The sequence below is a fragment of the Diceros bicornis genome, chromosome 38 (assembly GCF_020826845.1).
Source record: "Diceros bicornis minor isolate mBicDic1 chromosome 38, mDicBic1.mat.cur, whole genome shotgun sequence".
NCBI lineage: Eukaryota > Metazoa > Chordata > Mammalia > Perissodactyla > Rhinocerotidae > Diceros > Diceros bicornis.
In genome coordinates, this window is record NC_080777.1 from 1,764,910 (window position 1) to 1,789,417 (window position 24,508).

At 36.1% G+C, this 24,508-nt stretch overlaps 1 protein-coding gene across 2 annotated transcripts in view; it reads left to right on the forward strand.

Moving 5' to 3' along the window:
- AKT3 (AKT serine/threonine kinase 3) overlaps positions 1 to 24,508 on the forward strand; it is a 322,405-nt gene that overhangs the window by 238,450 nt on the left and 59,447 nt on the right. For both annotated transcript variants that reach the window (XM_058533528.1, XM_058533529.1), the window contains exons 9-10: positions 9,317 to 9,439; positions 17,952 to 18,080. In XM_058533528.1, coding sequence (XP_058389511.1) covers positions 9,317 to 9,439; positions 17,952 to 18,080 — 252 coding nt within the window. The remainder of the gene's footprint in view (positions 1 to 9,316; positions 9,440 to 17,951; positions 18,081 to 24,508) is intronic.

Consider the following 24,508-nt stretch of genomic DNA (forward strand, 5'->3'; position numbering starts at 1 on the left):
ATTCCTCCTTTGCCAAGAGATTTTATTGTTAGTGGACATTGACTTTTCTTAAAAGCTTTTTCTGGGGCCGGCCCCATGGCTTAGTGGTTAAGTGCGCGTGCTCCGCTACTAGCGGCCCGGGTTCGGATCCCAGGCGCGCACTGACCCACCGCTTCTCCGGCCATGCTGAGGCGGCGTCCCACATACAGCAACTAGAAGGATGTGCAACTATGACATACAACTATCTACTGGGGCTTTGGGGGAAAAAAGGAGGAGGATTGGCAATAGGGGTTAGCTCAGAGCTGGTCTTCCTCAGCAAAAAGAGGAGGATTAGCATGGATGTTAGCTCAGGGCTGATCTTCCTCACAAAAAAAAAAAAAAGCTTTTTCTGCACCAATTGAGATGATCGTATGGTTTTCCCTTTTTTAGTTTGTTAATATGGTGAATTACCTTGATTGATTTTCAAATGTTAAACCAGTCTTTCAGTCTTGGGATTAACCCTCACTCAGTCATGATCATCTTTTTATTTTGTTGGATATGATTTGGTAAAGTTTGTTAAGACTTTTTACATCCATGATTATGAAGGATAGTGATACCTTTTCAGGTAATGGCTTTGTCTGGTTCTCTATTAAGGTAATGCTAGCCTCATACAATGTGTTGAGAGGTATTACGTCCTCTTTTATTTTCTGGAAGTGTTTGCATGAAATTTTCAAGAGTTTGATAAATCTTTAAGAGTTTGATAGAATTCACTAGTATTTTCTTTGTAAATTTTGGGGGAACTACAGTTTTCCTTGTGGCATGGTTTTTAACTACAAACTCATGTTTAACTCACCCATTTTTCGTTCAAGTTATGTTATACCATTTCACACATATCCTTCATATCCTTCCACCAGTATACTTTCATTTTCCCCCTTCAAGCCTTTGTGTTCTTGTTATATAGAGTTTACTTTTACTAATGTTATAAATGCCACAATGCATTGTTATTTTTTGTTTTAAACCATCATCTTTTAAAGAGAGTAAAAACATAAGAAAAATCAATATATATTTACCCACAAAGTTACCGTTTGCAGTCTTTTCTTTACTGTGTTTTAATCCAGTTTTCCATCTGTTATCACTCTGCTTCAGCCTGAAGCTTTACCTTGAACATTTATAGTGCAGTGTTTCTGGGGATGAATTCTCTAACCTTTTGCATGTCTGAAAAAGACTTTATTTTGCTCTCATTTTTGGAAAGATATTTTAGCTTTGTATAAAGTTATAGTCTGCCAGTTCTATATTAAATTACTATAGTGATGTCACTCCTCTTTCTCTTGAGGTCTGCTCTCATTCTTATATTAGTTCCTTTGTGCTTAATGTGTCTCTCCTTGTCACCACCCCCTGGTTGCTTTAAGCTTTTCTCGTATCACCAGCTTTCATCTATTTGATTGTGATGTGCCTTGATATGGTTTTCTTCACTATTCTTTTGCTTGGGTTCATTTTGTTAAGCCTTTGTGAATCTGTAGGCTTATAGCTTTCATCAAATTTGGAAACTTTTTGGACATTATTCTTTAAGTATTTTTTTTGTTCTCTCGGATCTCTTGTTTTATCCTGAGAGTCCACTTATGCATATGTTAGACTGCTTGAGGTTGCCCCACAGTTTACTCTGTTCGTTTTTCTTAGCCTTTTTTTCCTGTCTTTAATTTTAGATTTTTTTCCTGTGTCTTAAAGTTTATTAACATTTTTTTCTCCAGTGTCTAACATACTGGTAATTCAATCCAGTCTATTTTTCATCTCAGACTTCATCTCTTGAAGTTTAATTTGGAACTTTTTTTATATCTTCCGTTTATTTCCATATTATGCTTCCTTCTCTACCTTTTCAACTTTTAGACTATATTTTTAATAGCTATTTTATCATGGTATTCATCTATTTCTATCACTCTGTGTCATTTTCCGAGTCTGTTTTTATTTGTTCACTTTTCTCCTAGTTTTGGGTTATATTTTCCTGGTTTTTCTTATGCCTGATAATTTTTTATTGGACGCCATAAATTGTGAATTTTACATTGTTGGTTATTGGGGTTTTTGGAATTAAAAGCTATGTGTATTTTAACATAAAGCATATATGTATATTGTTCTTGCTTATAAGCAGTGTGATCTTTTCCAGCTTGCTTTTCAGCTTACACTGACCCGGTAACCCTTCGCTCTAAAACTAGTATTGCTGAACTATGTACAGGCCGTTGGTGGTCTAGTGGTTAAGATTTGACGCTCTCACCACCTCAGCCCAGATTTGTTTCCTGGTCAGGGAACCACACCACCTGTTTGTTGGTTGTAGTGGCAGCTGTGTGTTGCTGTGATGCTGAAAGCTATGCTACCGGTATTTCAAATACCAGGAAGGTCACCCATAGTTTCAGTGGAGCTTCCAGACTAAGACAGACTAGGAAGAAGGACCTGGCCATCCACCTTCAAAAAAATTGGCCATGAAAACCCTACAGATAGCAGCGGAGCATTGTTGGATAGAGCGCTGGAAGGTGAGAGGATGCTACAAAAAGACCAGGCAGGGTTCCGCTGTGCTGTTTACAGGGTCACTAGGAGTTGGAATCGACTCAGCAGCACTAACAACAACAAACAGAGGCAGTATGCTCAAGGACTCCACTGGGTGCCACGTTTCTTAAGAAGTCTTTCCGTTTGCCTGGTGAAGCTAAAAAGTATTTTTGGCTCTGTGTGAGCCTATGATGGTTTCACTTGCTCCTTTCCAATGGCTCTTTCTCTGGCCTCAGAATTTTCCTCACGTGCCTGTGCCAATCAGTAAGACTGGAAGGCAGTGCATCTCAGATCTCTGGAGTTCTGCTCTCTATGCTTCTCTGCCTCATGAATGATAGATACTCTGCTCTCCCCAGTCTCTGAACTCTCTGTCCTTAACTCAAGGATCCTGCCAGGTTCTGTTTTGGTTTTCCCTCTTAGTATTACATCATGGACAGTCTCTCCAGGCAGTAAAGTGAGGCAATCATAATTATCACCTTATTTCCCTTTTGTCTGGGTTCTCTGTACTCTGAAGCCTAATATTTGCAAATGCCTCCCTCCCCCCTTTCAGGACCTGCCATCATGCATATGTTGGACTCCTTGATACTGTCCACAGGTCACTGAGGCGTGTTTTTTTTCAGTTGCAATTTGTGTAGTTTCTTTTCCTATGTTGTCATTTTAACTGGTCATTTCTCTTGCAGTGTCTAATCTGTTGTTAATCCCATTTAGTGAATTTTTTATTTCAGACATGGTATGTTTTATCTCTAGAAGTCCCATTTACTTTTATTTGTATTTCCCTTTATCTCTTCTTTATGTTCATATACTGTTTTAAGGTCACAGTCTGTTAATTCCATCATCTCTGTTATTTTTAAGGTCTATGTCTAATAACTGATTTTTCTCTTGGTTATGGGTCACATTTTCCTGCATCTTCTCATATCTAGTAATTCTTGATTGGATACTAGATAATTAGAATGCTATGTGAGTGTCTTGAATTTCTTGTCTTCCTTCAAAAAGAGTTGCACCTTGTTCTAGAAAGCAATTATTTCCTAATAAGATTGATATATTACCATTTTGTTTGTTAGCTTTGTTAATATAGATTTGGCCTTTACTCTGACTTTTGAAATATCTACTGAATGCTGGGGTGTTTAGTAATGACACCCTTCTGACTGGTCAGAAATTGAATGTCTCTCAGCTCTGTGTGAGCCCTGGGAATTATTTGGCCTCGAGCTCCCTGTTCCTTCTCGGCTTGTTCTCACCAAGTTTAACCTTACACATGCATTGCCTGGTATTCAGCAGCAGACTCAACCAGGCAGATTTTGTATGGCTTCTTCCTCACTGGTGTTCTGTCTTGCAAATGCTATCCACCTCACCCTCCTCAAAACCTGATATTTAACTCTCCAACAGTGAGACCTCTGAGTTGTTCTTGGGATTTCCTTTCCTGCAGAATGTTCCACAACGTGACCTCAGACAGAAGGGGGGGCTTTTAGGACTCACTTCATTCAGTTCTCTTCACACAGGGATCACAGTCCTGCACGGCCAATTGTCCAGTATCTAAAAAATGTTGTGTTATATATTTTTCCCAATTTTCATTTTTGTTTCATATATTTCTGTCTAGTTGTTTAGGGCAAGAGAGTAAGTCTAGTCCCATGGACTTTTTATTCTTATTTGCTAGTTTTTTTAATTAGTTTCATATTTTATATTTAACTATTAGTTACATCTGAAATTTATTTTGTTATAATGTTAGATGAAAATCTAATTTTATTTTTCTTTATGATTGGAAGGCTATTTTCACATTTTTGTCATTGTATATACTGCTGCAGAAAATATCCTTGCATAGAAGACTTCTATATTTACCTTTTTGTTAAGGACATTTCTAGAAGAAGAACTACTGTGCTTTAAAAATTATCTTGATATGTATTGCCAGTTGTCCTGCAAAGGGTTTCTGTTTACGTACTAGCCAGCAGTGTGTAAAGATACTTATCTCACCACACTTGGACTGACAATGCTATTTCTTGATGTGTTAAATTGTCTCATTTATGTTTTTATCTCTATGGCATTAATTATTATAAGGTGACATGTTTTCGTATACTGTAATAATTTTTATTCCTCTTAATTGTCTGTGTCCTTTCCCCTTTTTTCCCTTTGTGTTTAGTCTTTTTATTTTTCATATGATTCCTTTATATGCTAAGCATATGAACTTTGTCATATTTGTTATAAATATTCTGTTTTATATCTTTGCTATTCCATGTACTTAATTCTATGAGTTTTTCCTTTTATGATTTGTTCCATTTCTTTTCTACTTGGAAAATCCTTCATCCTGAGATCAAATAACTATTGATTCATATTTTCAAGTTTCTTTAAAAATTACTTTCATATTTTATATTTAACTATTAATTACATGTGAAATTTATTTTGTTATGATGTGAGATGAAAATTGAATTTTACTTTTCTCCAAAGTTAAGCAGTTATTGTGGTACTCATTTATTAAATAGTCATTTGTTCCCCTATACTTTGTCATATATTATCATCATCAACTTCATCATATATTAAATTCTTATTAAATAACCTGTTTCTCGTTGCCTGATTTCAGTGATGTTTCTTTCAATTTGTGTGCCTATTCCATATGAATTGCAGCTTTATAGTATCTCTCAATTTCTTGGGCAAAAGTTTTCCTGAATGCATTATTTAATACGTTGAGCAAAAACCTTGTGTTTCAATAGTATCTTGGCTCACCTCACTCGTTTTTTCTGAAGGAGTGACGTGTCATTTCTAGCTTTACTTCACGTTCTCTTCTTAGCTCACCTAAGTATGACATCTCTGCCCTGAAAGGTGACAGATGGCCTAATTCTTATGCCTGGTACACATTACTTCCTTCTCGAAGCTTTCTTTTGCTTCGTTCTTCTTGATATTGTATTCTTCTTTCCTTTTGTACTTCTCTGAGGACTCCACCTCGGTATCGTGTTCTGCTTCTTTTTCCTGTCCTTATGTGAGTGGTACCCTAAGATTCTGACCTTAAATCTATTTTCAGTTCCTACTGAATTCCTGAGCTATACCGTGCTTACTTGGTTTTAACAATATCCGTTATAAAATGACTCCCATATCTACCTCTATACCCTTGGGTCCCATAGTTCTGAAGCTGTGATATCAAGTGCTTATTTAAATGACAACAGGTCAAAATAAAATCCATTGCTCCTCTGTCCTCACCCCCATTCTTTTTCTCTACACTGCTGGCAGCAACTCAGCCATCCATAGGGAAACCTCAACACAGTTGTTATTTCCCTTGGCCCAAATGATACAAGCTAGTTCCCTCTGGAATATTGACTCTTGAAACGTCTGTCACTACCACGCTGGATGCGGTCCCGCAAAAGCTCTCATCTAGCTCAAAAGTAACTTCTGATTCTACCAAACATATTTATTCACTTCTTTAAATGTGCTCTCTGTTTCGTAACTACCATATTTTTAGTAGAATTGTTTGTGTATCTGGTTGTTCTAACCAAATAGTGATATCCTTGCAGACTGGTGCCGTTTCTTCTCGTTCTGTCCGCAGCTTTTCACAATAGTTGTACTAAGTAGATGCTCAGTAACTTGTTTGTTGCACTTTATGAATTATTTACCTGACTGTAGTCTCATATCTTTTTAATTGATTCTCCAATTGCTGCTAGAATTGTTTTTAAAATTAAGCTAATTTTTTTAACCCAAAACTCTTTGACACTCCTTATCTACAGAATAAATTGCAAACACATATCATGGCAGTCAAGGTCCTAAACAATCTGGCCTTGCCGTTTGCCCTGAATGCATATTACTCTTCAGCTACGTGTGTTCCCTGCATGTGTTTCTTTGCCATGGCTGTTTTTTCTTTTTAGAATTAATTCTTTCTACATTTATTATTACCCACTATGTGCAAGTACTATGCTAGGCTGTGTTAGAAATATAAAGATGGATAAAACTGACATAGCAATCTTTCGTAGGCTTCCTGTATATTGTCCATTTGTGAAAAATCACATCCTTCAAAACCTAACTGAGATATTGGCTTATCTGTGAAGTCTCCTCAGGTCATCCCAACGAAGGTTAATCACTCTTTGCCTCCAAAGCATTTTTATTACCAGAGTTACAAAATTTATCACAGCTCGCTTGTTTTTTTTAACCTATGCCTGTATTTCCTTCATTGGGTTGAGTTTCTTAAGGTCAGGGGTTATGTCTTCATCATCATTGTATGCCCTCTTTTTCTCTTCCCAGTGCCCAACGCAGTGACTTTTAAATAATTGATACTCATTAAATGGAAAGTTGGTTCAAAGCCAAGGTGGAAACTGAGAAGGAGTATCTAGAGTTAGCCAGAAAATCAGGAGAGAGTTGTATTACCAAAGCCAGGAATGTTTTCAAGAAGGAGAGGTCATTAGGTGATGTTCTAAGCTCCAGAACGGGAAGAAGGGGTGTAGATTGTAAATAGATTGTTGGATTTCTTTTTTTTTTTTTTTTTGTTTTTTTTTTTGCGAGGAGATCAGCCCTGAGCTAACATCCGCCAATCCTCCTCTTTTTTTGCTGAGGAAGACGGCCCTGGGCTAACATCGGTGCCCATCTTCCTCCACTTTATATGGGACGCCGCCACAGCATGGCTCACCAAGCAGTGCGTCGGTGCGCGCCCGGGATCCGAACCAGCGAACCCCGGGCCGCCGCAGCGGAGCGCGCGCACCTAACCGCTTGCGCCACCGGGCTGGCCCCTGGATTTCTTAATTAAGAGGTTCTTGGTTATCTTAAGAAGAATGAGTTCCATAACGTGGCAAGGGTGGGCATCAGAGGACAGCAGTTTGAGAAATAAATAGAATTCTCTCCTTAAGTATCGATTTTCTTTTTAGCTGGTATTTTTATAGAAGTTGCTGGGAGACAAATTGAAGATACGCGGCCTAAATGAAGATGTAGAAGCTGGCATGCATTGTATCGATTTAGGGAGGATCTGTATCTTTTGTACAGTAGATGAGTGGGGAGTAGGCTTGACGTTATTTTAAGAAAATTTAGAATCTAGCTACTATTTTCATCCCGTTAGAAGACTACCATAAATCTACATAGAGGTCGCAGGCGTCCCTTCATCAAAGTTAATAATATTGTGTATAAAGCGTGGCAGAAATTATTTTGACCCAGAAATTTTTCAGAATTATTTTAGTGCTTATCCATGTTTCTTTCTCCTTCCTGTCCTCGTTTGAATGGTAATGCATTAACATATATCTGCCTATATAAAGTGAATGAATTTTGAGAAATAGCCCTGAGTAATTGTATACATTGTTTGGATTTTTGGCATACCATATTTGATCATTTGTAAGACACATTTAACATTTCTGCAACCTGAATGCCTTTTGTATTTGATGGTGTGTTGTAGTTTTAATTGACAAAATTTTTTTTCTCCCTTGATGTTAACATAAAATGATGATGGAGTTCCAATCAATAGCATCTTAGGTTTGATAAAATTTGACAGCATAGTAAAGAACATTGAAGTTTAGAGACTATCTGCCAAATATCTTAATTTTACTATAAATAATGTTAAGCCAGTCTTTTTTTGGCAATAATTACCTATTACCTCCCTCTCTTTACTATGACAAAGGGTTATGGGTATCTTAAAACAATCATAGACTCTTTAAGTGGAGGTGGAGGCGGGAAAAGGGAAGGAATCCATAGGGAACCTCCTTTATGTTACCTGAATTATGATTTGGTGTGTGAGGAACAAATCTTGGTCACCCATAATTCTTATAACTTGTAGAAACACTAAGAGTCAGCAATTCATGTGACACTATAGTTAATTTCTGATCTTGCAGTCAAGGATGCATTGACTGACTGACTGGTTCATTTCTTTAATCACAGACATGAATTGAGTACCTACCATGATGCCTGGCAATGTACTCAGCGCTGTCAACAATCTTTCGTTGTCCTTAGCAGATTTCTTAATACAGTGAAATAGTACAGCAAAGGTCCATAGTCAATTCATGGTGCCTGAAACTTGCTCCTTCCTCATATACGTTGTTGAACTGAGAGATGAGATACGCAGTTTCTTAAATAAAGAGCTGGCCTAAGAGGAGACCTGGGTGCTTGGCCACAGTGAGCACCCAATAAATATTTGTTGATTGTTGAGTGGTATATTTTTTGGGTGATTAACAGGAAATGGATTGGCTTATAGTTTTAACTGATTACGTGAGAAAAGATTGGTGTCATAATTATTATTGAAATAGAAAGAATATGCATTGAGAACTATTAAGGGAATAATGGGAGCTTCTCAGTCTGTTTTGGGCATTACTAAAATAAATTAGAAACTTAAAGCCTTGCGGTTTCTCACCATAGAAAACATTGATTCAAACTTTGAAACATTTCTAGAGAGATCAGGATGAATCAACAGTTGTAGAATATGACAAGTTCATATAAATCACTTTGAGCAAACCAGCAGTCCTTTCTTTGAAATCGAATAATTAAGTAGAGATATTATATCTGTGCTTGTGTTCATTTATTTTAATAACGTCTCAATACCTAATCCTTGAAAGACTGAAGCAACAGTGTAGTGAGGGGAAAATGCAGTCTGATGATGCGTACGTTTTTCCTCTGGTAACTGAAGGTTAAATGGGTAGCAAGCAGAATGCCTTCAACAAGATTGGTATATTGATTAAAACGCTGATTTAACAGCTCGCGGTTTCCCGTTGGAAACCTGGAAAAGATAAGCCAGCTGCTGTCTAAGAGTGCTCAGTGTCCACTGAGAGCACACTATCTATCATCACAATATGGTGAGGAGAGGTGTTTTATGTTTGTGTTAATTTCCCCCACTAAATCAGTAATTATTACAATCCTGTCCCTGCTGTTTACCCTGCAGCTGTTTTTCCATTTGTCGAGAGAGCGGGTGTTCTCTGAGGACCGCACACGTTTCTATGGTGCAGAGATCGTCTCTGCCCTGGACTATCTACATTCCGGGAAGATCGTGTATCGTGATCTCAAGGTAAAAAAAAAAAGTAATCACAATTTGCTTTTGCAGAGACTATAGGGAAAAACACAAAGTAATTAGAAAGTTACACAGTTTGGAGAAAAGCAGATTTAATTGGGAAAAAAAGCACTCTGTTTAAGAATGTAGTTCACTGCATTTGACAGGAAATTTTATTCACTGATATGTATGTAGTTCCTTTATGTCCGCGTTTTTGATGTGCAAAATAATTTTTGCTTGACTGCTCTGACATCAAGTATGATCTGCCAGAAATGATATGAGTAATATTAAACATCTGATTAAAAGTCAAGTAACTTTGCAAGTGACATTTTAAAGTGTTTCATTATTATATTCTAACATCCTATGATGTATTACGAAGAAACTTCCATAATAAATAAGATTATTTATCAGGGGGAAAATATTTGTTTTGATTTTGGTAGGTTTAAATTCCTGAAGCATTCTAATGTAGCGTTTTATTAATTTGCTTAGTTTCCATTTTAAAAAGCACTGTATTGTTTTATTGGTAATAGTAACTTGACTTCTCCAAGTTCATTTCTGATGAGACCCTCAGAATAGCTCAGGGATTGGCAGACTTTCTGAAAAGGCCAGATAGTAGCTGTTGGAGGCTTTGCTGCCCGTACGGTCTCTTTGCACCTCCTCAGTTCTGCCACTGTAGGACGAAGGCAGTCCCAGATGGTACGTGAATGAGGGTGTCTGGCTGTGTCCAGTGAAACTTTGTTTACAAAATCAGGCCGTCAGCTAGCTTTCGCCCACAGGCCATGGTTTGCTGCCCCTTGGAGCAGCTCATAAAAGGTAATAGTAATTCTCATGGTACTGTTTCGAATTAGATTGGCGTAATAAGGCAATTGTATCATGTCACAATTTGAAAAAATTCTCTATGTGAGAATATTACTTTCTTAAAAAGTAAATCATATAGTAATCTTGAGCTAGTAAAATTTGACACAGAGTTGCTGTATTTATCGAGTACTGGTTCGTTTAAAATATAATTTGATCTGTAGAAATAGAAGTTACGTGATTCTTTTATAAAATTGTATGAAATGAGGTATATATGTACATATTTTTTATGGCATATAAAAGAATCAGAATTATTGCCTCACTCCCATCTCACTCCTTTTTAAACAACTGTGATTCTTAAGTTATTTAATTATTTAAGCAGTTGTATAGGTTATTTTGAGATGTTCCTATCATGTACCTTTATGTTATGAATGATCCTAAGGCGTAACTATCTGGCAAAGTGTTATTTTACATGATGACAATGAAATATAGTATGTATGTTTGTATAGCATACTACTATTTATGAAAGTTTAAAAGAAGCTGTAAAGTACTGCATTGAAGAAAAGTGAACTATGCAAGTATAAAACGTCTAGATCAGGGATGGTCCACTACATGCCAGAGCGGATCAAAGAGGACGACACATCAACAGTGTGATTGTGTTTAGCCTGAAGCTTTTTTTATACCCAGGAATGTGGCAGAATTCAGCATCCCTGTATCTGATGTCTGCATGGCCAAATAATCCTATAATGTTTAAATGTCTTGAATCTAGATGTTTTTTAAAGAAATTAGTTATATGGCATGACAAAACTTGTAAGTTATATGGCATTTGCAAATTCACTTATAAATAGTTAGCTCTTCTCTGCCTGCGTATACTCCCTCCACTCCCGCTGCGTATTTTATGAATCCCATTTGTAGGGAGAAAGGAGAGGATTTCCTGGGTTTAAGGAAATGAGAATCATTTTGAAGTACTCAGTAACACATGCAAAATGCTTTTAAAACTGGAAGATAGAATTAGTAGCCTAAAGAAACAAAGAAAAGAATGCCCACTTGATTGCCAGCGTTAAGGAATGATGTAATTGGGATAGTCTTGGTCAATAGTCTCCATTAATCATTTCTCGATAAATGAATCAACGTATTAAAGTTCATTTAATATGAGTTTTGTTGCCCTGTGCTTTCTGATGATGGAATTAGTCTAAATTTATTAAACTGCAATATAAAGTATCTACTGTTTATATGAATACCAGTCATGTAGTTACCATATGCATAAACCACTCACTTTACTAGACAGTTAAGTGGTCTCTGCTCTCTATGTTTATTTTTTTTAAATATAACCTGAACTTAAAGGTCTAAGTAAATGTATAGCATAGTACAGAAACCATATGAATATATACCAGGAAGAATACATGTAATGTAAAAAGGCGAACATTCAGAATTTATACAAGTGTTACTTGTATCCATAGTGCACAGGATTATACATAATAGAATGAAACTTTAGGTGCGACCATGGGAATTTAGAGCTGGACCATAGTTTACAGGTGAGATCATTGAAGCCTGGAAGCCTAGTGAGTAACTTACTCAAAGTAACGGACTAAGTTGGTGACCTAGTCAAGATATTAGAACTCATGAATCCTAGCTCCAGGTCTAATGTTCTTTTCATTACACCGTTCTGCCTTTCTAGCGTTGAAATGAAATCTAGATGGGGAAACGCATTGGATTAGCTCTGGGCAATCACCTAAAATGTGAATAGAGCTGCCAAAGATAAGAGAATGCATGTATAAATATATTAATAGATGTATTAAAAACAGCATCATCAAAAACTGATTCAGATACCTACTTTGATTGATCAATCTCAGATTTTTTATCATCTCCTTACTAATGACCTCATGTTTATTCAAATGCAAATCTATTTGAGATGCCTATGGTACCTGCACCTCTCAAGTAAATCAGGACCTGTTTGCTGCTGCCCCATTTATCATTGGAGGCAAAGCCTTTTTCATGTGCAAGTTAATTTAACATATTTTATCAGTTTATATTTCCTAATAACTTATATTCATAGCAACAAATAAATTATCGCAACCTTTGTTGCATAAAAAGTAAGTTTGCATAATTTATCAATACATGTTGTGATGTGATATTTTGTTTCGGTAAGGACCCAAATCCCTTGTCATTACGTAGGAAAAACTGGTGTTGCTTCATGATAACAAAAACATTTAAAGAAATCTCTTCTAAGACTTTGTCAGTAGAGCAAATTGTGTTAAAAACTTTTCTGCTTAGTTCTTATTTTGCAAGTATAACCTTTCTTTTCAACAACTATGGCCGTCCAAGTACAGAATAGGCTGAATTAGGGACATTTGCAAACGTGCATATAATAATAATAGAAATAACTAAGAATTAATTTCTCCAAGAGTTTATGGCAGGGTGAAGGGCAGAAAATAATACATACCTTGCTACTATATTCTATTTGTAGAAAATTTAATCTTGTTTCTACCCAAAGAGTTTATAGGTAATTTAATCATTTACATTATTAATATTAGAAACTGCCAAATAGATTTCATTTCTAAGACATGGTAATGTTACAAAGGGATGGTTTCAGAGAGTCTTTTACCACAGCCCTCCCAATCTTCATCAACTCCCTGATGTTCACCCCAAATAAATCCTCAGTCTAAATGAAAACAGCGTGTTTGTTTTACATGCAGAGTCTCAAGACACATCCCCCCAACTCCCACTTCTAATTAGGCAGTCACTCTGAATTCCCTTTTTTATAGAAATTTTAAGCCACCACTATTAAAAATCCCTTCCACTTCTAAAATTAAATGGTATTATTGGGCTGTATTCCTTATTTGCAGTAAGTTCTTGAGTAGCCTGGCAGCCTAGATGGGGCCTCCAGTGTTGTACCTGATGAGTCCTTTTCTAGCTTAGGAAGGTTGCAAGTGAAGACACATTTTTCTTTCAGTATTTCAGCCCACTCTTTTAATTCATGGTCATTCAGTTCCTGCAGTTCAGTTTATGTGACATTTTGGCACTTGACACCCATAAACTTAAATATGCAGTCTGCGGAGGAGGAATTCTTACGCCATTCTTGGGCCTGAGGCAGTCTCGGTACTGAACACTGAGTCTGATGTAACTGTGCTAAAAGAGGGTATCAGAGTGGGTGAAAGGAGTTGTTTGTTTATATTGCTACAATACAGTCATCAGGGCCTTTAGAAACTGCTGTTTTCATTCCTTTCTTTAATCACAATGTCAGCCGTTTAACTAAAATGATACCTAAAAGAGATAAATATCATGCTGGCTTGACGTGTATTAGAGCAGAGCTTCCCAGCCTGTGTGCTACAAATGAGTTATAGGTGTGCCCAAGCCGTGGCCTCCCTCAACCCACTAGGTGGTTGGAGGAGCCTTGGGGCCGATCACTTTTGGCCTCAGGCAGCCTGCCCACTGATTCCACTGATCCTGGTACACCATGCAGATTTCGTTTTGTATTGTACTCTGAAGTGTAAAAGGTTGGAAAGCACTGTATTAAAGATAGCTAGGATTTTTAGAGTTTAATTTTATTTTAGGCACCAGCAAGAGCAGCAAGGAGCATAATACTTTGTTGCTATAATTTCTTGTCCACAAAGCACAGAGGAAAAAAGATTTCAATAGCTACTGTTTTTCCTTATATATGCTGAATCAGATAATGCCTGTCCACTTCAACTGGGTAAAAAATGTTGCCTTTTTTATGGAAACTCTATGAGATACATGTCTGATACTTTTTCTCTCCTTAGAGTGTGGACTGTTAGATAACAACCTTCTAACTGATACAAATAGTAAGCATTACCCAGATTATAATATATAATCTTTTTTCTCAAACCTCCTATTTGACTTCATCATTGCTTTTGCCAGTGGACACATCCATTCAGCATAAACATATTGCCCTGCTCTCAGTCTTGGAAACTAAGACTGACTGTGGAGATAAAACAGATACATTTAAAATTTTAAAACAGAGAGTACCTGGACAGTGAGCGACAGTGTGCATTTTGCATTTTATGGCTAAGAAAAGGAAGAAGTAAAGCCATGAGATTTAGGAGAGAGAACCAAAGAGAGGTCATTTGTAAATATTTTCATTCCTCCTTTACACAGAAGGGCTCCTAAAAATGTTTGACTAAATCCTCTTTAGGTTAGTGTTAAATGCACTAAGGAAGTGGTTTCCAGGTGTTTCTGATCTATCTAGGCCATTGATCTGCCATGAAAAGACTCCCAGATGATTCTGTGCCTCCTTCACATTTGTGAATCACACCGCTAATGGTTCTCATATTTTATGGAAACTTTGTTATGTGTCTGCATGAAATTATTATTTATTTTTTAGCAAGACTGGATATTTAATTACCCCCCTGATTTATCTTCATACAAGGTTAGATTTGGGGATATCATTTTTTTAAGGTGATGCATCTCTGACTATTGTTCATGCATTTGATGGACAAGTTGTTCTTGTCATTTCAAGGTGGTAAGAGAAAAAAAATAATTGACAGAAGAAGGTGGACACTTGTAAAATAACTGGCTCAAAAAATATGAAATATTTAGTTTTGTTGTTTTAGTCAAAAGAAATTATTGCATATTGGAAAGTGTTTTTAATGAAGTCACTGAACTGACAGGAGTGTTTTATAGGTTCCACTCCAGAACTTTTCTTTAAAGCTCTTTTCTTTAAAATAGAAGTTGTCTGGAAGAGCACACACCATTTTGATAACTTACAAATCAGCCATTAAACTCTCCATGTTCCATAAATGATCAATACATTTATCGAATGCTTACAGTCTAAGTTGTGCATTCCGTATCTCATTTAATTCTCAACAATCACATTGGATTGTTACAGTTATTTACCTCTGTCCTAGAGATGAAGTTGAGGCATGTAGCAATCAAGTAGCATGCCCAATTCATACAGTGAGTAAGGGGTGAAGCTCGAACTTACATGAAAGCCCTCTGACCTGACCCTACACTCCTACCCTTCTTGTCTTCTCCTGCCTCCCGTGCGAATGCTACCTCACCTCATCTCTCAGTCATCCCGTAGGCTGACCTTATTTCTTACTATGTCATTGTAATTTTTTTTTAAAGCTGATTTATAAAACAAGTAAGATGACCACCTGTCCTGTTTGTCCAAAACTTTCCCAGTGATAGAACTTTTAAGTCCTGTGTCCTGGGAAAGCCCTCAGTTCCGGGCAGACAGGGACTCCTGGTCACCTTCAGCCTATTCCTTACTCTACCCTATCCCTGCGTCTCATTTCATTCCTCATCCCTCAGCCCTTGGTATCTTAGAGATGAGATATGGGGGTGGAGAATTAGATATGAATCAGGATATTTTTAAGTATATATACTTCTTGGTATTAAAAAACAGTATTTATACATTTTGATACTTGTGTATCCATCCACTTCAAAATAGCCTTGTCAGAATGTGGAGAAATAGTACATGCTACCATGTTGCCATGAATACTTTGTAAGGCATGTAAAACACATAAAGAGGGTTGACATAATATATACCAAACTAGGATGAGAGTGGGAATGGGATGGAGTAGATATACTATGTATTATTTGAAGTTTTTATAAGAATTTTTTAGGTATTTTGTTAGTAGGAGGGATTTAGTAAATATTTTTTAAAAGATCTTGTAACATTTTAGGAACTTACTTTGGTTTTGTTTTTATATATTACATATTCATATATTAAAACAATAAGCATATTTTTAAAAATTAAGAACAGGACATACATATTTTTATCCAACAAAACAACAGATCCTCCACTATATACTTCTCTTTCTCATTATGGCAAGATAGGAGAGGGAGGAAGAAGAGGGTGTTGTTGGAAAGAAGGAAAAAGGAGAGAAAACCAGAAGCAAGAAGATGAGAAAGACCAAGGCAGAGAGAGCGAGATAACAGGAAGAAAGAGAAGTAGACAGAGAAACTCTTCCTTGATATTTCTGATTGATTCCAGGATTCAGGACTTATTGGCATTTGTGCAAATTAGGCTTGATTTTTAGGTTGCAGTTAGTAGAGATGCACAAGGAAGATGCAAGGTATCTGAATTTAGATAAAATAAAAACTTTTATTTTTGAAAGGTTCGACAATATATTGAGGGTTCATTTAGCTTTCTGTAGGTGAGTCACAGACAGACTCGCTTCTCTGAAGTATCTGCAGCTCATGAAACGCGTGTGGAGCCTTTAGTTCAGTTGGGTAGCCCAGTGAGTACTATACCCAAGGACTTATGTCTATTCTTTTTTTTTTTTTTTTTTTTTGTGAGAAAACTCAGCTCTGAGCTAACATTGATGCTAATCCTCCTCTTTTTGCTGAGGAAGACCGGCTCTGAGCTAATATCTATTGCCAATCCTCCTCCTTTTTTTTTTTTCCCTCCCAAAGCCCCAGTAGATAGTTGTATGTCATAGATGCACATCCTTCTAGTTGCTGTATGTGGGACGCAGCCTCAGCATGGCCGGAGAAGCGGTGCGTCGGTGCGCGACTGGGATTTGAACCCCGGGCCGCCAATAGCGGAGCACGTGCACTTAACCGCTAAGCCATGGGGCCGGCCCGTTATGTCTATTCTGATCTTTCCTTCAGTGAGCACAACTTGCTCCACTGTATTTAGTTTCTGGTTTACAAGACATTGGATAATGTGGCAGGGTATGATATCATCACATTCTGTGTGATGGTATCTGTTTATGTTTCTGTATGGGGTTCTGTTTGGAATTGCAGAGTTCAGGCGAGCACTTGCATATGTCATCACATTAAGGAGTAGTATAAGTATCTTCTCCTTAAATAAGTTAATTATCATTTATCCTGCTAATGTAGTTTTCACATGTGTTTCTTGTGTGTTCGTTTAGGTTGTATCTACATGACTGGGCAATGTTAGGGGACCTGTTTGCATAAGGCTATAGGATCACAACTCAGAGCTCAGCGATATCTTTGTGTGATGATAATCCTAACTTTGGGTTCAAGTTGAGAGAAAAAGATCAGTTACTGTTGCTATGTTTCGTTGCATTGGCTTTGCACAGACTCCTTCCCCCTTGCATTTCATAATTTTCACTTGAGGCAGATGATTTTGCTACTGCGTTAAACTTTAAGATTCTCTTTGGTGTTTTTGAATTAATGACTTCAAAGAGATTCCAACTTCATAATATTTATGCTATATATTTTCATTAACTGTTGAATGTTTGACATTCTATTTCTTTTTATGTTTAAAAGGGTTGGTATTTCTTTATTACAAAGAACTGCAAAAGAGGATATTGCCTTACCTTACAAAATAAGATTTAGGTGTGATTTACAGCCACCATCAAAAAATATTTCTGTAAGTGAACATTTTATAATAGCAATAGATTCCCAAGAGAAATTGCTGAAAACCATCTGTATATCTCTAGAAGAAGATGTTATCTCTTTAGGATTGTTTAAATTACAATTTATATTTTTTTTTTTGAAAAAAAAGAGGATTGATATTGGCTTTGAAAGGTTAATTAGGCTTTAGTTCTCAGAACTTACGCAATAATGACTCTTATTCCCATTGGTTTAAAAATCAATAATTTTATCATCATGAAGTATTTGATAAAACATGCTTCTTTTTACACATGAGTTAGGAAGCTATAGGAAGTACCGAAAGTTCTGTTAACTACAACTGTGTCCTCTTTCCAAAATATCTTATACAGCATTCGATAATTTTTCAAAACAGTATTTTCCTATTTTTGAAGACTATAGAGCAAATTATGTCATTTTTCTTACTATGCAGTTGGAGAATTTGATGCTGGATAAAGATGGCCACATAAAAATTACAGATTTTGGACTTTGCAAAGAAGGGATCACAGATGCAGCCACCATGAAGACGTTCTGTGGTACACCAGAATATCTGGCACCAGAGGTAGGCTGTAGTTTCATTCGTAGGAAAAAATAACACTGACATAATGTTTTACAAAGTAAACCATTTAAGCATTAAAAAAAATTGCAGTATCTAGATTTCAACATGAATCAAATCTATTTTACTCCCACTTGTTTAATGTGGTATTTATTATAGGGCAAGAATATATAGAAATTAAATTTTATAAAGTTTATGAGCACAAAGGTACTAACTACAGGATTAAGAAAATTTTTATTTCTTGGCCATACACATTTTATTTCTTGATTATGCCCATTTTGATTCATTTATTAAAATAGAATGATTAAATGTCTTCAGCAAGAATGTTTACAGTTTTATAAAACATGTTGGATTTTCCGTAGAAACAAAGAAATAATAATTTGGATTTGTAGTAATGTGGGTTTTCATACTTAATTATTGGAAAGTGTTTCATTGGAAAAGTTAATGAAATGACAGCAGCTCCATTTTGGAATTCTTGCCCAAGCAAGCTCCAACTGGTGACCTCGCCATGCTGAGGGCTCCACAAGAGTTCACTAATTTGTTTATTCAACAAATAGATATTATGCGTCTACTATGTGGTGGGTATTTTTCTGGGTGATATGGTTACAGGAACAAGACACAAAGGACCCTGCTCTCAGGAAACTTACTTGTGATGGAGGGATACAGAATAAAAATAAACAACATCATGTCCTGTAATGAATAAGTACCAGGAAGGAAAAAAGGCTCCATAAAGGGGAGGGTGTGGTATGGTGACTATTTTAAATAGTGTTCAAATTTCTATTGCTGTGTAACAAACCACTCCAGAACCTAATGGTGAAAAGCAACTGTTTTGTGTGATGGTGGATTCTGAGTCAGGAGTGCAGAATGGACAGCAGGGCTGGCTTACCTCTGCTCCACGGTGTATGGAGTCTTAGCCGGGAAGATGCTGCAGTAGGAAGGTCACTCTGTGGCTGGAGGCTGGAATCGGAAGCCTCTTCATTCCTATGTCTGACAGTTGATGCTGACTGTCAACTGGTACCTTAACAGGGCTATCAACAGGAGTGTTCATATGTAGCCTCAGCCTCTGCATGTGACCTGGGCTTCCTTATAACCTCGTGGCTTCAGGGTAGTTAGACTTTGGCTCTGGGTTCTAAAAGGGAATGTGCGAGGGAAGAAGTGAGAAGCTGCATCCTTTTTTTTTTTTCACCTAGTAAACCGTCAAAAAATGTTTTATTAGTTTTTTTGAAAATTTCTTTTCGTAGTACATTTTTTATAATTTTATTAGAGTACAAGTGACATACCATAAAATTCAGCCTTTTGATTTTCACAGTAGTGGTTTTTAGGATGTTCACAAAGTTGTGCAACTATCACCATTGTCTAATTCCAGAATATTTTTATCACTCCAACAAAGAAACCCCAGACCCATTAGTTCCCCAGCCTCCCCTCCCCCTAGGCAACTACTAATCTACTTTCTGTTCCTATAGACGTGCCTGTTCTGGAAATTTCATATAAATGGAATTGTACAATATGTGGCCTATTGTGTCTGGCTTCTTTCACTTAGCATAATGTTTTCATCCATGTTTTAGCATGTTATCGGTACTTCATTCCTTTTTATGGCCAAATAATATTCCATTGTGTGCATATACCACATTTTATCCATCCATCAAGCAGTTGATGGATGTTTGGGTTGCTTCCACTTTTTGCCTGTAATGCTGCTATGAACATTCGTGTATGCATCTCTTTTTATGACCTTGTTTCAAAAATCATACAACAACATTTCTGTCATATGCTTGCTGGTTAAGCAGTCCTAAGCCTACACAGATTTAAGGCATAGTGACATCGACCCCATCTCTCCATTGTAGAAGAGCATGTGAGATGAGAGATATTGTTGCAGCTGTCTTTGGAAAATATAATCTTCTATAAATAGGATGTTCAGAGAAAGTAATGTTTGACCAGAGACCTGAATGCAAGGAATGAGGCAGCTATTGCAAAAATAGAGGGGAAGAGCTTTGCAAACATAGAGAGCAGCTACTGTAAAAAGCCTGAGGCAGGAACAAGCTTAGTTCTCCCCTCAAACTCCAAGAAGGTTAGTGTGGCAGGAGCCAAATAGGGAAGCGTTCCTCTTCGATGGATGAAGGTTACTATTTATTGAACATAGGCTATGTGCCATATACTGTGTAAGTGCATTGCATATTTGGAATAACCTTTTATGATAGTAGCCCTGATTTTTTTAAAGGTGAGGGAATAAGGATCAGAATTTTTTTTTTTAATGTATTCTGTACACAACTAGGAGGTAGTGGAGATAGAATCAGGATTCTAACTAGGTTCGTCTTATAAAGCCCACTTTTACTTTTTTGACTACATACATCAGGGCCCCAAAAAGTCACAATTTCAAGGCCACTTATACATGTAAATAATTGTAATTTTCAAGTGGATGTTTTGTAAATACTCAACAGGAAAAGGTAATCAAGAGAAATTAGAAGTAGGAATACACTCAGAATAATACTAGCATTCCTCGTACATGTAGTAACTCATGCCAGTTTATTATGATAATAGTTCTTGTCTGTTAGGGATTAAATTTACGTTTCAAGAATGTTGAGTTACTGTAAGTAAGTGCTAATAATTTTAAATACAGTAAATTTCCAACTGTTATTTTCTTGAGGACTACCAAAAATATCATTTTCTCTGTTACAAAATCTGGAGTTTAAAATTCTCCATTTTTGTGGAGATTTTAGAAACACTGTTCCTTGTTTATTCAAATACAAGATCATATTTTCTAGACTAGGATTGTTTTTGTGAATGTCATGAAAAACAAATTCTTTGTTTCTCTGGAGTTCAATTACCCGTCCTATACATTTGCCATGGATGATGATATCCCATATTTAGAATAACAAAATTAGTTGTGTCACAATTAGGGGAAATTATTTCTGAAGAAGATAAATACATCTCATTTCAGAAGCAGATGATCTCCTAAGAAACAAAGATTGTTTTATATGCAAATGTCATCAACTGAAGAACAAAACCAAGATTTAATGCAAGAAGAGTCCAATTGTTTCTAAATAGAAAGTTTACAATTCACAAGAAATTTTCAATTTCTTTTTAAAGACAAATAAGCAAACATTTCTGTATACCTTTTTTTTTTTTTAATGTTGCAAAAGTCTGGTCTTTAACAGGAGCTTATATCCATGTGGCTGATACATGTTGATTCATAATTTAAATCTTGATGCCTTATTTTTATAGGATAGAGTGATCATTGTAGTTACCATTTGAGGAGGACAAATCTGGACACAACTAATTTCTCATGTAATTTTAATTCTCATATTTTAAGTATTTGTGTCAAATACTGCATTTTTTTAAAATCAGGATAACTTTGGATGTGTTTACTCTTACTTTTCAAACAAGAATTTAAGTCCTTTTTCTCATCACCAATATGGACCATTTCACTGAAGAACATTCATTCATTAAAGAAATATTTATTGCAGATTTATTAGGTGTCATGCATTATGTTAGGTGCTAGGGATACACAGATAGTAAGAAATGGTTTTTGTCCTCAAGTAGCTTGCTGTTTTTCTAAGGTGATAAGATAAGAAAAATAATTATTACTGTCCAAGAACAGAATAGCTTTACTGGAGTTATGTACAGTATAGTGGAAGGAGAAGGAAGGGTGCGTAAGCCTGCTGGGAGGGTCTGGTGACAGTAAACAGGAAGCCGGAAAGAGGAGGTTGGACACATAGATCGGGATGGGGAAAGCAAAGGAGTTTAGATGTGATCTCACGGATAAGGGAAAAGCACTTTTGAATTGAGAGCAAGGCAATAATGTGATCAGATATACGTGGTCCGAGTTAGGGAGCGATTGGCAAGAAGCTGAACCCAGCCTCTTCCCTCTACTTCAGATGGTGCCTCTCATTTCTTTGGAACCCTGAAATTCCTAGTCCATGCCATTATTAATGCCAGACTCTTCTTGACAGTATATTCATCGTGGTTGTTTATCAGAGCTGGGATACATTCCTGAGGACCGCTTCTCTGTCAGTATTTTCCTTTCTCTTGTCTTGTAGAAGACTTGTTGACACATTGTGGAGAGATCTTACTGCAGCCTATACTTCATCTGGCATGGTCATCCTTTACCTTTCAAGTTGTTTTAATCTGCTAGAAATGCTTTGCTGTTAAAGATAGATGAAGGATATTTAATCGATGCTTCAAAAGAAGTTAGAAATCAGTTCAAAACTGATTTATTAACTGTTCTATATATCAGACTCAGCTGATTTTTAAATAAACTTAAATTTTAAATGAACTTCAGTTTCTTTGTGGCAAAGACCACCAGAAAAGATAAGTCTTATAGTATAAAAATGCCATTTGTTGAAAGAAGAGTATTTTTAAAAGTATTTGTTCTCTTACCACTTTTGATGAAGAATTATAGATCTTTATTGTTAAAGGGAAAAAATCATGTCTTTTTTTTTAAGAGGTTGCAGAGGTGCAGTCCCAGCAGACATATGAACTATGCGTTGAGTGTGCTGCGTCTCTAAGAATGCATTAGTATATTTAGGTTTAAATGAATATGTTTTTCTCTTGTATCAGAAGGAAATAAACTTGACCTGCCATACATTATGGGCCATATGATATTGTGAGGGGATTTTGTTTTTGCAATCTATACCATATTTTCACACCCAGAAATTATAAAGGAGATTAGAAATCACATATAAAATCTTACTGTTAAATTTTATTATTTGATTTGGCTCTCGTTGAATCCAGACCATTTTATGCAGTGCTAATTATTTAGAGTCTCAGCTTTGCTCTTGAGTTAGCAGTACCTGATCAACTTTCCAACTGTAAAACAGTTTGAAAATCAAATGTAGCTTACATGCAAGACCCAACAAAATTAAAAGTGTTAAGTACGTTTTGGCAGTTCACTTTTATTATGCCCAGTCCTCAAATGTACCAGCAGATAATCATCTGAATGTTAGTTATTTTTCACATGCTTATGTGATCACACAAAAAGTACATGCTAAAAAGAAGCAGATGGTGACAGATGGGGAAGGTTGAATAAGGTGGTTTTGGAAACCTAGAGAAATGCACTTCTGTAATAGTGTAAAAATAAAAATTATTTGATAATCAAGTTAGGACTAACAAAAAGATTGCAAAAAATGACTTGATATTTGGAAAATATATAGCGTCTAGTTGTGGTTGCTATTCAGAAAAAATGTATATAATTTTATTTCATGTAAGTGTAAAATATATTTTTCAGTGGCTGAAAATGCATTTTTTGATGCATTCTTAGTTTTCAGAACCTCATTTTTCGAAAACATTCACTTGCTGTCATTTTATTCACTTTTCTTTTGAAACCTACTATCTTTAATATCTTTTCTATAATATTTTGAAAATATCTGAAATAGACCAGAATATTTTGATAACTCTTTTGATACAAAGATTTGCTCAAAGTCATCATGACACGATATAGATCATAGCACAAATGGAAATTAAATTCTGTATATATTTAAAGCCAAAGATATACGTTAACTTATTGAGAAGGAGTTGAGAGAATCATATAAATGAAGGGTAAATGTCGTCGCTAGCGTGGAGTAGTGTTGGTGGAGGAGTAGTAGGAACCTAACTTTTAATGTTTAAATGTATTAAATGGACTTTAGTTTATTTTAAATACAACAAAGATTAACTGTAAACGATGTCCTTTTGTGGGCTCTTGACCATATTGTCTTTAGGAGACTTTAAGAGAAATGAAAGAGGCCAAAGTTACATATGTTTGCACATTTAGTCTGTAGGTAAAAATAGTAGCACACGTAGTTACATTTTGCTTAGCCCTTGGACAAAATTCTGTTTCTAACAGATTGTGAAACTGTCTTAAAACTTCTAAGCTTTTTGTAAAAATAAAAAGTTGTTTTAGTCACGTTTCTAAAACTGTGTCCATCCCTGATATTTTATTTAATTATTAATAATTCGTGTAACACCTGTCCTCTTAAGAGATTTTTGAAAACCTTCATCTTTCTGATGGTTCTGAAATGTTCTCATCACCAACGTTGAGGAGAAAATTAAGTGAAGGAGCACTGATTAGTTCAGATAGCAGTTGTCTGCTTTATAGTTAGAATTTATATTTAAGGACTTCTAACTGTCATATGAGGTGGCTTACTACTTATACTGTTCCTAGATAACATTAAAAACCATCCCATTTTGTCCCCAAGTTGGATATTGTTTAAATATGAACTAAAATGGTATTTTTTAGTTCAATGTCAATCTCTCTCCGTGTTTGCAAGTAGCGGCTTTTACTTCCCTAGAGGCCTGTCAGTTCCTGTGGTAGTTATTTTTCACCTAAAGTTCTTTTCAGTGTTATAGGGGCTTTTGGCTTTGACAGTTAGAATATTTGCATTCAGTACTTTGGAGTGATTCTAGTTTCAGCACAAAGTTTAATTTTAAATTCTCTGAAGCAAAAGAATGTATATAAAACT